This window comes from Macrosteles quadrilineatus, unplaced genomic scaffold, assembly GCF_028750875.1.
Source record: "Macrosteles quadrilineatus isolate MER2022 unplaced genomic scaffold, UCM_ALF_1.0 Scaffold_4__1_contigs__length_99947679, whole genome shotgun sequence".
NCBI classification, from domain to species: Eukaryota; Metazoa; Arthropoda; class Insecta; order Hemiptera; family Cicadellidae; genus Macrosteles; species Macrosteles quadrilineatus.
This window is the reverse complement of record NW_026542597.1, coordinates 20,204,176-20,217,612: the sequence shown is the minus strand read 5'-3', so window position 1 is coordinate 20,217,612 and position 13,437 is coordinate 20,204,176. Positions and strand designations below refer to the sequence as shown.

Genomic DNA, 13,437 nt, shown 5'->3' with positions numbered 1-13,437 from the left:
AATGAAAATTAGTAAACATTTAACTCCTTGACAGTTTTGTATCTAAATACTTTTACTAAAGTTATTTGTAAAAAAAATCAAACTGGATTGTATACAAATAATTTATCTTCACCAGGAAAAAACACAAATTTAACTGATTTACTAATGATGAATAACTAAAAAAGCAATATCAATGAATATAGAAAAACATATTTAGGCCTATTTTTAATTGTAGTAAAATTATGGAACAGCAGCAAATGTGTTATTTATTATGAATAACTAGTATGCAAAAGGCTAGATGCTAGGTGTAGTTTTATTATCAACTTTATTCTTCTGAAGTAACGTTAAATGACAAGGGTTGAAGCCGATAATGACTACGCATTATTACTGACTCTTTGGTCTTTAGTCTTTAGTTACGATTGTCCTACAAACAAGAAATTCGTGGGATACTAACAAGTCTTTGCCGCTCCAGTTCAGCCTCTCGCTCGGCCTGTTCCCGAGCCAGTCGTCTCTTCTCCGCCAAGGCAGCCTTGGCCTCCTCCTCCGTGGTGATGCGTGTCTTGGCCAGCATTGATGCTGCAACACGCCAAGGGTGTTAGTGAACGTTGAAATTCTTACTGTTTGTTATTTACTTTATTTAATAAAAATGTAAAACTTGTAAATTCATTTTCAAAATGGTTTCTATTAGAATCACAACAATGTGTTAATCATCTCCCACGGCAACAATATATTAATTTATTGATTGTTTAATCAAATAAAAAAACAAAGAAATAAATACATTTAATAAGCAATGAATTTAAAGAAGTTCTGACAATCTTGTGTGTTTAATAAGAGTTTCAGTTTAGTATGATTATTATTTGATTTGCAAACACAAGTAGTATTTTACAAAAAAAAAACTTAATATTTCATCTAGCCTATTTGAAAAATGAAATTTCAAATGCTAAATAAAAGTTTAGTTGAAATTATTTCATAAAATAAGGCATTTTTCTGTTTTTTAAGGTATACAAATCAAAATGGCCACCATTTTGAACAAAAAATATCTGTTAAGACTTTTTACCCCTCTTAAATAGGATTATTACTTCAAATCTTATAACAAATTTATGAAAATATCTTAATTACTTTTAAATATATAAATTTTGAGTAGAAAAAAAAAACCTACAATATATCGCTAACAAGGCAATTTTGGAAAAATATTATTCTTAGTTTTACTTAGACCCATAACACCTATTCCTTCCTTTTTTTGGGCTTATTTACGAGAAACCCTGTAGGTATTAATATCTTATCTTGTTTAAAATAACTTTGACCTAAGTTTAACACGTTTAAACTAAAGTTTTAGCTTAAAGGTGAGAAATTTAAAAACTATACAACCACAATTTAAAAACTAAAATAAAACTTCACCGTGTAACCTAAACTTTTTCACTGACCTGTCATATCACACTCTGCCAAGTTAGTAGCAGGTTCCAGCTGTTCTTTGGTGACTTCTTGCTTCACTGTCTCTTGCGGCTGCGACACAACCTCTTGCCTCACTTCCTGTGGCTTTGTCTGCGTCTCGGGCACTTCCACACTAGACACCGTCACACTCACAGTCTCGGTCGTCACATGGTCGCCGTTGACTGTAACCGTCTCCGTAGCAGTGACCGTCGTCTTCACCGTCGTCTCTGCAGTCTCCACTCCGGGCGATTGTAACGGAGTGGCTTTCGGAGTCGGGCTTGCGGAACTCTGGAACCAATCGGACGGTTCAGTTACACAAGTAGGCCTCGCAGCTTTCACCATCCTTCGTGCTTTGACGCGGCGGAACCAGCTGATTTGGTGGTCTGGTTCCGCGTTTGTACACCTCATCACTCTGTGCGATTGTTGCGACAGTTTGTGTTTTACAATTAGTTTTTAATTTTGTCACTGATATTGAGGTTGACGCTTAGATTTGAATTTTTATTTAACAATTTAGGATATTTAGAAATTTAGAATATGTTGGAATCAGAGTGGAATTGCTGATTTAAAATTTAACGCTTAATTTTTAGAGATAATCTAATACAAAACCTTATCCTAAAATAAAATAAAAATTCTCTAAAAACTTCGCATAATTTTTATTTTTGATTTATATGTCTTATTGAAAATTTTATAGTAGCCTTTAAAGAAGGTTTTAAGGCATTTTACTAAAATTATATCACTCATAATGTGTTAGTTACTGGAAATCCTTAAAAAAATTATAAAAATAAAAATATCAATTCAATATATTTTAACCAATTTAATTTCTTGTAACTGTGGCATATTATAATTATTTCTTTAAACATTTTAGGCCTACCTTTTATACATATTTGTCCAAATAATTGCAAAATTCATAACTTTTTTATGGTTAGGAGCTTCTATAAAAACTATACAATCTATTATTTCCCACCTTTAGTGTCCCGTTTGAATGAAATACTAGCAACAGATGATTTAGATGGATCGGATGACTACCCTCTAAAGTCAATTCTAGTACACAGCCTTACCTTGGTGGATTTGACTTTGTCAGTGGGTTTCTTTAAAGCCTCTATGGGCTGTTTGGGGGTGGATGGCTTCTTTGTCACATGGACCTTTGGCAGGGGTGGCTTGTCCTTGTCTGGGGCCGGAGCCGGCGACTTGGCCGCACGATGTTCTGCACTTAAACCTGAAAAACACATCGGTGAAAGATCATGACTTGTTATAAGACCTGAAAACTAGATTCAATATGTTATTTATAGCAAAGTAAAACTACTGTTTAAAATCTCTTCCAAACAAACTTTTATAGTTATAATTTATTAATTGAGAAACCTGATAGAACTATCGCAAACTGAGGTTCACAAATTGTAATAATTCTTAAAATATGAAAATGTATACTCTCAGTTAAGGCATTAATGACAAAACTATAAACTTTACACTCAGTTGCATGCAGACATGTAGATAGCAGTAGAAAATAGCAAACAGCCAAAGCATTTCAAAGTTTTCGATGATTTGTCATCCAATATAAAACCTATGTAAATAAAAACAACTGGAAGCTTCACTTTTTGTACCTCAGAATTAGGTCTAATTTCCTCATCAGTCCCTAACAGACAGTATATTTTAACACATGGACACGAGATAAACTCCCACAGTTTTAATAATCAAATTCCACAATCCTAAATTTAACTGATAAAATAAAACTGATAAAAAACGTCTTGATAAAGGGGATGATTTATAACCTTCCCACCTTCCCTCAATGCACTCAAACAAACAAATAATAATATAACCAACAGCATAAAAAATCTTGTGGTCCAGACAATTTATTACTTATTCGATGAAAAATTTTAACATTTGTGATAAGTTATAAGAATTGGGAACACAAAATTTGTGGATTTCCAGGGACGTCCGAGAACCAACTTAGGATCTTTTTTAGAAAATAGGGGTTACCCTGAACTTTTTTGATCATTTTCAGAAGTAGTGTACACCCTGTTTCACTCTCAAGGTCAATTTAAATTTCAACAACGCAAATACACTCAAAATCAACCACAAGTTTGACGTAGACTCACTATGTCGCGTAGGCGTAGAGGCGGCCGTGCTGTTCTCGCTGGTGACGCCTGTGACAGCGATGCTGAAGGGACGAGGGCGCCTGGCGGGGGGTGTAGGACGAGGTTTGAACGCAGCGTGCACACTGCTGGACATTGACATGGCGGCCCCGCTGCTCATGCTCAGCGAGCTAGTGGGTCGTGAGGGGGTCACGTCACCCGACCTCACGCCTGTAAGCAACATGCGGTTAGTGGGTTGATTGGGACAGAGGTCTTAGCCTCCCTTATATTAGACTATGCGGGTACAGTAGTTAAACCTAAGTATTGTTTTGCTGCACAGAACTTCAAAATTTAGTCGATCTATTTATTTTACAATTAATATTTTTATATCCCCCCCCCCCCTGCACAGAGTCATAGATATAGTAGGAGGTATTAATATACGGATATGTTGAACTCGACAAATTTAGTGGAAAAGGGAAATCAATGCTAAAAAAAATTGTTTGCCTTACTAGTTTTTCTATTACAATTTCAATTTATTCTTAAGATGATCTTGAAATAATTGCAAAAGATAATAATCTTTTATTAACAAGATTTTGTATCCGCCAGGGTTGGACTTTTAAATGAAAACAGCGCTTTAAGGCTGCATCACTAGATCTCAATAGGTTGAATTTTTTACTTGAACTAGAAATAAATAAATAGATCGCTAGCTAATGGCTATAAATTAAATAGAAAGGGTAGGAAATACTCATTGTGCATTTTTAGTTTCGTTTAAGGATCTGATAGTTAATTAATATTTTTTTTGTATTTCTTGACCTGATTAAACATTTTAAGTACAGTAATGCGGTTACTTCTGTGATTAAGGCAGGTTAAAAGCAGTGTAAAATTGAGAATAAGCATTGCATCACAGCTCGTATGTGAATGTAATTTTTCTGAGTGTGTTTTGTGTTCATTCATGTCTTTCTTTATGAACAATTAATTTTAAATAAGTCACATCCTTGAACAATACACCTAACCAACATAGATATACATTCTTACAGTACAACAAGGACATAACAATATTGTAATTTCAATTCAAGTCAAACTATTGCGATTTACAAAAACTCTGATAACACTTAAACAATAGCTATATGGTATGATAAAAGTTGGCAAAAGTTAGCAAATCAAGCGTCATGCTTTGATAGAGCAGGATGAAGAGTTTCACATTATTTTTTGTAAAAAAAAGTCTGAATTGTATTTCTGGATTGATTATCTTTCTAAAGCTTTCAATATTTCTGAAATTGCTTCTATAAACACACCTTCAAAATTAATCCTAGTAAAAACCTTATTGAAACAAATTAAATTAAATTGTCCTACATATTAAGGGGATGTAAGCCACCACCATATCATAAGATTAACCTAACCTAACTCTATGGTAGAAAAAGTTTACTTACAGTGCCACCATCACCTTGTGAGTTCTATTTTTACAGAGAATTGCTGCTGTTTCCTTTACAGAATCAGTTAGGAAATATGCAACAGAGATAAGTCGGTTTCAACTACTATTTTCAACTTGAAATTGGATACTCTTTTTTGTAAGTAATTTTTACGTTAGTGTCAAAATGGGTCCAGGAAGATAAAACATTAAGATTTCATATGTAGGCTACTTCCAAAAATTGTTCATTCAAAATATGCGCTTTCCTAAGAAATGAACAAGTAATTTTCATACAAACATATGAAAAAAATATGATTTAAGTACTGATATAAGATATCATTAAAGTACTGAAATAATTTCCTGTCGCTGTAAAGGAAACAGCATCGTCCAACGTGAGCGTGAGAGAAAAAGACTGTCTTACCACTAAAGTAGACCTTCACCAAGGCTTAGTTTCTGCAGCTGTTAAATCCACTTCCGATGTTTGCGTCTGCTAGCCTATATGCATGAAACCTTTCCAAACTAACAAGCAAGTGCCATTGAGGGACTATACTACCAAGCATTGCTAGTTAAACTGGGGTTAATGGTTTTAGTTTCAGTTTAACAAATTTTCCTGTGCTCTATTGTTAACCATGAAAGTTAACCATGTATGTGCCAAGTGTTTTGAATTGGTGTGTCTATGAAAGCATGAAAGGTAAAGATTTGGTTGTAGTTTGTTCCAATAACGTATTTCAAATTTCACAAATGAAAAGTCTCTTCTACAATACTACTGAATTTAGCAGTGAAAAAGTTTTAAACTTGTCTCAGTCAGAAAAAACTGATCTCAAAAACACTGAAACAATCTTGTTGGACGAATTGAACTAACAAATAAAATAAATTTGCAAATTCCAGTTGAAATTGAATATTTGAATTTATTTTGAATGTAAGCTGTGATAACATTTTGGAAATAAGTGTGTAAATGATTTGTAGGCATAGTAAATAATTCTAATGATCCAAAGTTATTTTGCAGAAAAGTCTTTAGTGGTCTAAATACAGGTTTATATTTTTTTGGCTAGTAGGCCTACACATTGCAATTTATTTTCATTGTTTTATATTTTTAAAAAGGTTAAGAGAATTGTGGAGGTATTTGAATTTTTTTTTTTTTTTGTAGGTATTATTGGTACAATTGACTAACAAATACATGGAGTTAAAAAGTGAGAATTGATGCAAAATGGATCTTTTGTGCAGTATATTTAGGAAATCATATAGTGACATCATTCATCAAGCACAATTTCATATATCTATTTTTATATTAAATACAGATTGAACACGATTATTACCAATATTACAAGTTAAATTGTTAAGAAACCCACCCAACAAAAACCATTTATATCTGACGATCTTAATAATGGGTATGTAGGCCCTACTTTAAAAAATGTTTATCTGTTTAAATGGATTAGTGAGTAAGAAAAGATGCACATCAGTTTGTATGTCATGTTGCAACACAATGTTAGCATATTGATTGTATTAAAATGGCTAAACTTAAGTAACGGGAAACTAAAATTGTTAAATGTTACTGTTATGGAAAATTATTTTTGAACATTAAACTACCTTTTATTAAATAATCTGGTTTTAAAGACTAAAAGTAAAAGCATAAACTCAAAAGAGCAACGCTGATAGGAAAATCATAAACCAAAATAACAAAAAGAGTCTATACTGTATTAGGACTGACATTTTCATTTATAAACGAAAGAAAATTATTAGCAAATTATACACAGTCAGAAAGTATATGACATGCAGCATAGTAGACATTTAAAAACAGTAAAGCTGCAAGCTCAAGCTCAGGTTTGGCTAACTCCTTCACCAGCTCAAAATCACTGGACAAAACACAATCACAAAGTCATTGCCTACATTTGTTATTTTGACTCTATATTTTGATCATTTATTCACCCAAATGACGTAGAGTATAAAAATAAACATTTTGCTAAACAATATAAATTTATTTTTATGTTGTTACCACATAGGTATATATAATTCTAACCCAAAACAAAACATAAAACTCTATGAAAAAATTTTGACAGAGAGATCTTCAGTTAATATTTCATCAAACTATTTTTATGTTGTTACCACATAGGTATATATAATTCTAACCCAAAACAAAACATAAAACTCTATGAAAAAATTTTGACACAGAGATCTTCAGTTAATATTTTATCAAACTTAGCCAAATTAGTATTGCTTTAAATTATGGTTTTATTTAGTTAGGATTTTAAAATATGTTATTAAGAAGAACCTGATAGTAATAGATTAAACCTGATAGATTGACGAATCGATGCCCTCAATACAAACTGGACAGACTAGCATTTACTGTCTTCAGCTAATCTTTAAATGATGTTAAATTTATTAAAAAAATGTTAAGGAATGTTTAATTTAAGCTACAAAATTATTATAGGAATGGAATGTTCAGTTATATCCTTAGTCAAAGATGACACTTTTCTTGTGTTACCCTGTATTAAGTACAAGGACAGTAAGTATTTTATACTAATTATTTAATTTATGCCTGGATCTGAAAACTGAAAACCTAATCAATTTACACTCCAAAAAAGCCGCACCAAAACCAAGCGGAAGCAAGCGAGCGTGCAGCAGTTACCTGGAGACGTAGGCATACTCTCCGCCCGGCCACCCGCAGACTCGCGCGCCTTACGTCTGAGACGCTCAGCCCGTGTGGCGCGCGGCGGGGGCACGGGGGCGTGCAGTTGCACCATGCTGCGCGACGTGTCTTTGCGCTGCAATGGGCGGTGCGCTAGATGCGACATTGAGCGTGACAGTGAAGGGTCGGTGGCTGGACCGGACGGCTCCTTCGGCTTAGGTCGCCTCGGCTGGGCTAGTATGTCTAGTCGCGACATGGAGAACGCTCTACCTGGTGATCGCGCAGAGTACGGCCGGTCGCGTGGGCTGGGCATGGTCGGCATCAGATCTGTCCTGCGTCGGTTGGCGCGCGAGGACGGTGTGCCAGCTGGAGGGACGGGCGTGACGGTGCCGCTGTCTGGTACTTCTCTTTCCTCTCGGTCCTCCTCCCCTACAACCGTGTTAGTGACAATACACACTCCCACATAGCTGACACTGACATAGTGTCAGACGTATACCAGCAACACACTGTCCCAGACTGACAGATAACTCAATGGACTATCATTATTTTTGGACAATAACAACATAGACCTAAGAGCTCATTTTTAAAGCTAAATACAAGGAGATTTTTTAATCTTAATACTTTTATACTGACCAAAAACTCACTACTCAGCAGATTTTTAATGATCAGCTGTTTCATTAGCCAAGGTCATTTTTTAAATGCAATTTTATCAAAGACAGCTGGATCCACTTTTCAACCATCAAAAAGCTACTGCAAACAATGAACCAATTACTTTTATGACGTGGAATGAACAAAAAGGATAAGTAACAAACCTTATTTTTTGTGTGCTTGGTACACGTCTGAATCACCATGAGTTGGTAACTGGTAGACAACAAAATGAAGACTAAACCATAACCAACAACTCAGATATAGTCCAACACTAAGATAATTCTCACCCGATGAAACATTGACATAAATTATTGTGAGTGCAAATTGAGGATGAGAAATTGCAGTCCACACCAAAACCTTTTAATCCAAATTTGAGAGAAAATACCTGACACTTTTAGTATTAAAAAAATGTTAATGGATATCATCAGGATGATGAAACAATGTAAATATTAACTGCAAAAATGATCTCAGGTTTGCTAAGCATTAATTGCCATGATAACGTAATTTTTTCAACCTTTTCACAAAACTGATTTCTGGTGTTATTAAATTGAGCTGGTCTTAAGATACAAGACAAAGTGCATGCTTAAAAATTGTAAATCCAATTATATAACTCAATATTAAAAAGTAATTTTATTTGAAAAACTAAAATTAAGTACGCAAAAATTGACACCCTCCAAATAACTATTACACACATATGATGAAAGATAAAAATTACAACAACTTATCTATTAAAACAATAACACGTAAAACACATAACAAAATAGCTAGATGTTAGTAACAAAGTTACAATGAGATTAGAACACATGTTACCAAACACTTGGTTAACATTAAACTCTGATTCTGAAACTGTTAGTAACTTTAATGGTTGAAAAAGTACAACATTGCTATACAAAATGATCGTACTGTATTTAAAGAGTAACATTTTCCATCTGATTACATAAAGACTTAATTCATTTATTGTAGGATAATTGTTTTTTTCTTTAAGTACTCGGTAAAGTGTATTGAATATGAAAGGTGAAACTAAAGCATGAAGAGTGCTTTAATGATGATGCTTTATGAATACCCTTCCCGATGCATCTTTCTAAAATTAAGTGCATGTGAAGTGTGAAGATGAAAATATGCCAAAAGAAATATCATGCTAATACCATAACTGAATAAATAAAAATATATGACATTAAAATGAAAAAAATATATATGACTATTTCAAGCTGACAAAAAGCTAACTATTCTGATGTTGCAACCTAATTTCAAAATTTTTTAAATGATAATTAATTAGTTTATTAAAATTAAGCAAACCATGCTGCTCAACTATACTGCAAATTGTCTATTTATTATAACCTTTAATAAAAAAGGAAAATTATATTTTTTACAGTGTGAATATTTCAAAAAGGTCTAGTAATTAATCTATAGTTTGTGATATTAACGTCATTCAAAACATGCTTTTTTGACAAATTTTCTAACAGAGGCAGCATGAAACAGATTGTAAACAATGTTTTTACAAAAACATAACAAAATTATTTTGTCCAAAAACATATCTTTATCCTACGGACAATTGCTTAGAGGAAACGGAAAAATGTCTTGAAATGAATCCTTCTACTACTAAAAATAAAAATTAACACCCATCAATAATTTGTAGGTTATTGAAAAAAAATATTCAAGAACATGACAAGAACAATAAAATAATGTATGATATGAAGTTAAGCATTCCTCACATAATTGGTTGATTTAACAACAATGATTGAATGAATGATTGTTTAGTACTTATAAATCATGAAATGGTATGAAGATGTGGTAAAAAGTAAAACACTAAGTCATTAAATTTGTATCTTTAATTTGCTAAATGCAAAATACTTAAGACACTTGATTAAGGTCAACTATTGGTATGAAATTCATTTAATTTGACTATGGTATACTAAGTTTAAAAACTAATTGAAATTATGTCTATTTGAAATAATCAACGCTAAATAATACTTCACAAAAGCACATTCTTAAATCAATTATTAATATACACACTATAAGTATAGAAGTGGACGAGCATAAGAATATTTGTATTCAATACTTTTTTCCAATAACAATAATAGTAGGCCAGTAAAATTAGTTAAAAAATTGGCTGTGCTTGGAAATAATTCTCGGAAAGCTGGAAATCGTTTTAATCGTTTCGTTTTGTATGGAAGTAAAAGGACTTAAAGTTTGTCCCATTTTTCCAGGTGAGCTTCTGACCTGGGACCACAAAAACCTTGAAATTTAGGGTTATTTTCTAGTTTTTACTAAATCGTCAAAGAACCGTCCAGCCTACAGAAAAACACATAGTAAAGGAATTGTAGAGCATAAAATTCCGCATCTATTGAGTATATGGTGATGAATATCGAACCAATATTAAGCTATTTATAGTAATTTAAATAAAGTTATTTTATTTAAAATTATTGAACATTGCATATTTAACATTTATATTTCTTCTAGAAGATGGATTCCAAGTACATTATTATTTACAAAGTAATTAAAACGAATTACAAATACCCTCGACGCAGCAAACCTGCAGACTAAATGATTTTCCATTTACCTGGCTGGATTTATACTAAAATATTCCCTAAAAATTGTCAGATTTAATTCCTATTTAATTAACATTAATTTTAGTGAGTCCTTAGGTTTGCGGCTACAGGGAAGATATTGAGATGTGTTTTTTATTGCAATGTAGATAGCTTAGTATTAAATAAACAAAATTTCCAAATGTTGTTCAAATATTTTCATAAACAAGCAAACTTCAACAGTTTATTTATTCTCCATAAGAATAACATGGGAATTTAAATTTAAATTTTTTTTTTTATTATCCCTGTAACCGTTGGGCATACAACAATGCTTCAATATACAAATAAATTATTTATTTGTTTAAGCTCTACAAAATGCCAATCACAGCGCTGGAACAGAGAACTTTAAAAAACATGCATCGTACATTTGACTCCGTTCTTCCGATAAGTGCAACCACTTTTACACCCTTTTGCACACTTACATGAGATATTGTTAAGAAGATCTGGTGGTGCAGCTTCAACATTTGTTGGGATTTGGAAGTATCCCATGCTTAGATGACTTCCAGCCCCCATCAGTAAGCAATTTCAGCCACCAAATGCACGTAGAAACAAGATATTGCTTTTAAAGGTCGAAGAATATTTGAATTTCACTGGGGAATAAAACGTATTGCTGGACTTCCCTTTCCCCGGGTTTCAAGAGGTGAAGAGGTATATAAATAGTGGCTGATTTGGGAACAAATTCAGTTAAGAGCACACTGAGGTCAATATCTTCCCCCCACGATTATAACACGTTCTGACTGCTGAACTAGTTAGATGGCTTGCATGACAATAGTAGTATCTGCATCCTCGGCAGCCTGCTTCACAGTTTTCTTGCTTCAATCTTTGAGTATTCAAGGTTATGAGATTGTGTTTATTTCCTTCATTTGCAAGAAAGTGTTCTTATGGCAAGGTGAGGGACATTGTTTCATCAAACTTGACACTGGCTGCAATGCATTTACTCCTTCGGCGGAATCCTATGGAGAAACCAATGAAGACTCAATTCAACCACGCGGAAGGTAAAGCCTACTGATTGGGGCTGGAAGTTATATAAGCATGGGATACTTCCAAAACCAACAAATGTTGAAGCTGCACTACCAGATCCTCTTAACACTATCTTATGTAAGTGTGCGAAAGGTTGTAAAAGTGGTTGCACTTGTAGGAAGTACAGAGTCAAATATACAACACTCTAAAGACGTTTCTTGCACCAACCCACCAGGGAAAGAAAAACCAAAAATAAGCTATGAGCGCGCACAGAGGAGGAGGAAGTTAGACCTGTAATTCATGATTCACGACAAAAGAGACAAAAAAATTGATCAGTTTTTTGTAATTTGTATTAATTACTTTGTAAATAATAATGTATTTGGAATCCATTTTCTAGAATAAATATAAATGTTAAATATCCAATGTTCAATGATCGGATTTTGATGAAATTTGGTACAAACGTGTAAACCTACATTTATTCTAATGAGTTCACGAACCATCATAATCGTACTGTGGGAGCGGGGGCTTATGGGGTTTTTATGGGGTAAAAATAGATTTTCCTATTTTTGACCCCAAAAGCACAAAATTTCATAATTTCTCTCCAAACTTTTTTGTAACAATTTATTTGTATATTGAAGCGTTGTTGTATGCCCAACGGTTACAGGGATAATTCAAAAATTTAAATTTAAATTCCCATGTTATTCTTATGGAGAATAAATAAACTGTTGTAGTTTGCATGTTTATGGATATATTTAAACCAAATTTGAAAACTTTGTTTATTTAATGCTAAGCTATCGACATTGCAAATAAAAAACACATCTCAATATCTTATCTGTAGCAGCAAACCTAAGGAATCACTAAAATTAATGTTAATTAAATAGGAATTAAATCTGACAATTTTTAGGGAATATTTTAGTATAAATCCAGCCAGGTAAATGGAAAATCATTTAGTCTGCAGGTTTGCTGCGGCGAGGGTATTTGTAATTCGTTTTAATTACTTTGTAAATAATAATGTACTTGGAATCCATCTTCTAGAAGAAAAATAAATGTTAAATATGCAGTGTTCAATAATTTTTAATAAAATAACTTTATTTAAATTACTATAAATAGCTTAATATTGGTTCGATATTCATCACCATATACTTAATGGATGTGGAATTTTATGCTCTACAATTCCTTTACTATGTGTTTTTCTGTAGCTTGGACGGTTTGTTGACGTTTTAGTAAAAACTAAAAAATAACCCTAAATTTCAAGGTTTTTGTGGTCCCAGGTCAGAAGCTCACCTGGAAAAATGGGACAAACTTCAAATCCTTTTACTTCTATATAAAACAAAAGGATTAAAACGATTTCCAGCTTTCCGAGAATTATTTCCGGGCAAAAACCTATTTTTACTGGCCTATAGGTCCAGTGCAGTTTAAAAAAAATCAATAACTTAAGAGGTTAATTATTTGAATCTTCACTTTCAACATATTCTCTTAAATCAATTAATAAATGTACTGCCAAATATTTAGACACCCCAAAGTTGAATTATACTACGCAAGACACATAATTTAACCCCCACCTCTAATTTGTTTTATGAAATAATACTTTTTCAGGCTTTGCTATTATTATACACTGAAAGTTAATGTACTTAATTAGGAATTTTTCTTTCCAACTGACTCAAAATTGAGGTAATGTCTAACAGATTTAAAATAAAAATACCCTTAATTTGGTATTGCGCGTTCTAAAAA

General features: G+C 32.8%; 1 protein-coding gene across 18 annotated transcripts in view; it reads right to left on the bottom strand.

Annotated features, from left to right (window-relative positions):
* LOC128991277 (ensconsin-like) overlaps window positions 1-13,437 on the bottom strand; it is a 221,286-nt gene that overhangs the window by 18,340 nt on the left and 189,509 nt on the right. For 16 of the 18 annotated variants that reach the window (XM_054414021.1, XM_054414024.1, XM_054414028.1 and 13 more), the window contains 5 exons: window positions 7,514-7,942; window positions 3,504-3,710; window positions 2,469-2,626; window positions 1,404-1,698; window positions 434-555 (listed from right to left, as the gene is read on the bottom strand). In XM_054414021.1, the coding sequence (XP_054269996.1) occupies window positions 434-555; window positions 1,404-1,698; window positions 2,469-2,626; window positions 3,504-3,710; window positions 7,514-7,942 (1,211 nt within the window). The remainder of the gene's footprint in view (window positions 1-433; window positions 556-1,403; window positions 1,699-2,468; window positions 2,627-3,503; window positions 3,711-7,513; window positions 7,943-13,437) is intronic. The other 2 variants (XM_054414026.1, XM_054414029.1) reach the window with 2 other exon arrangements.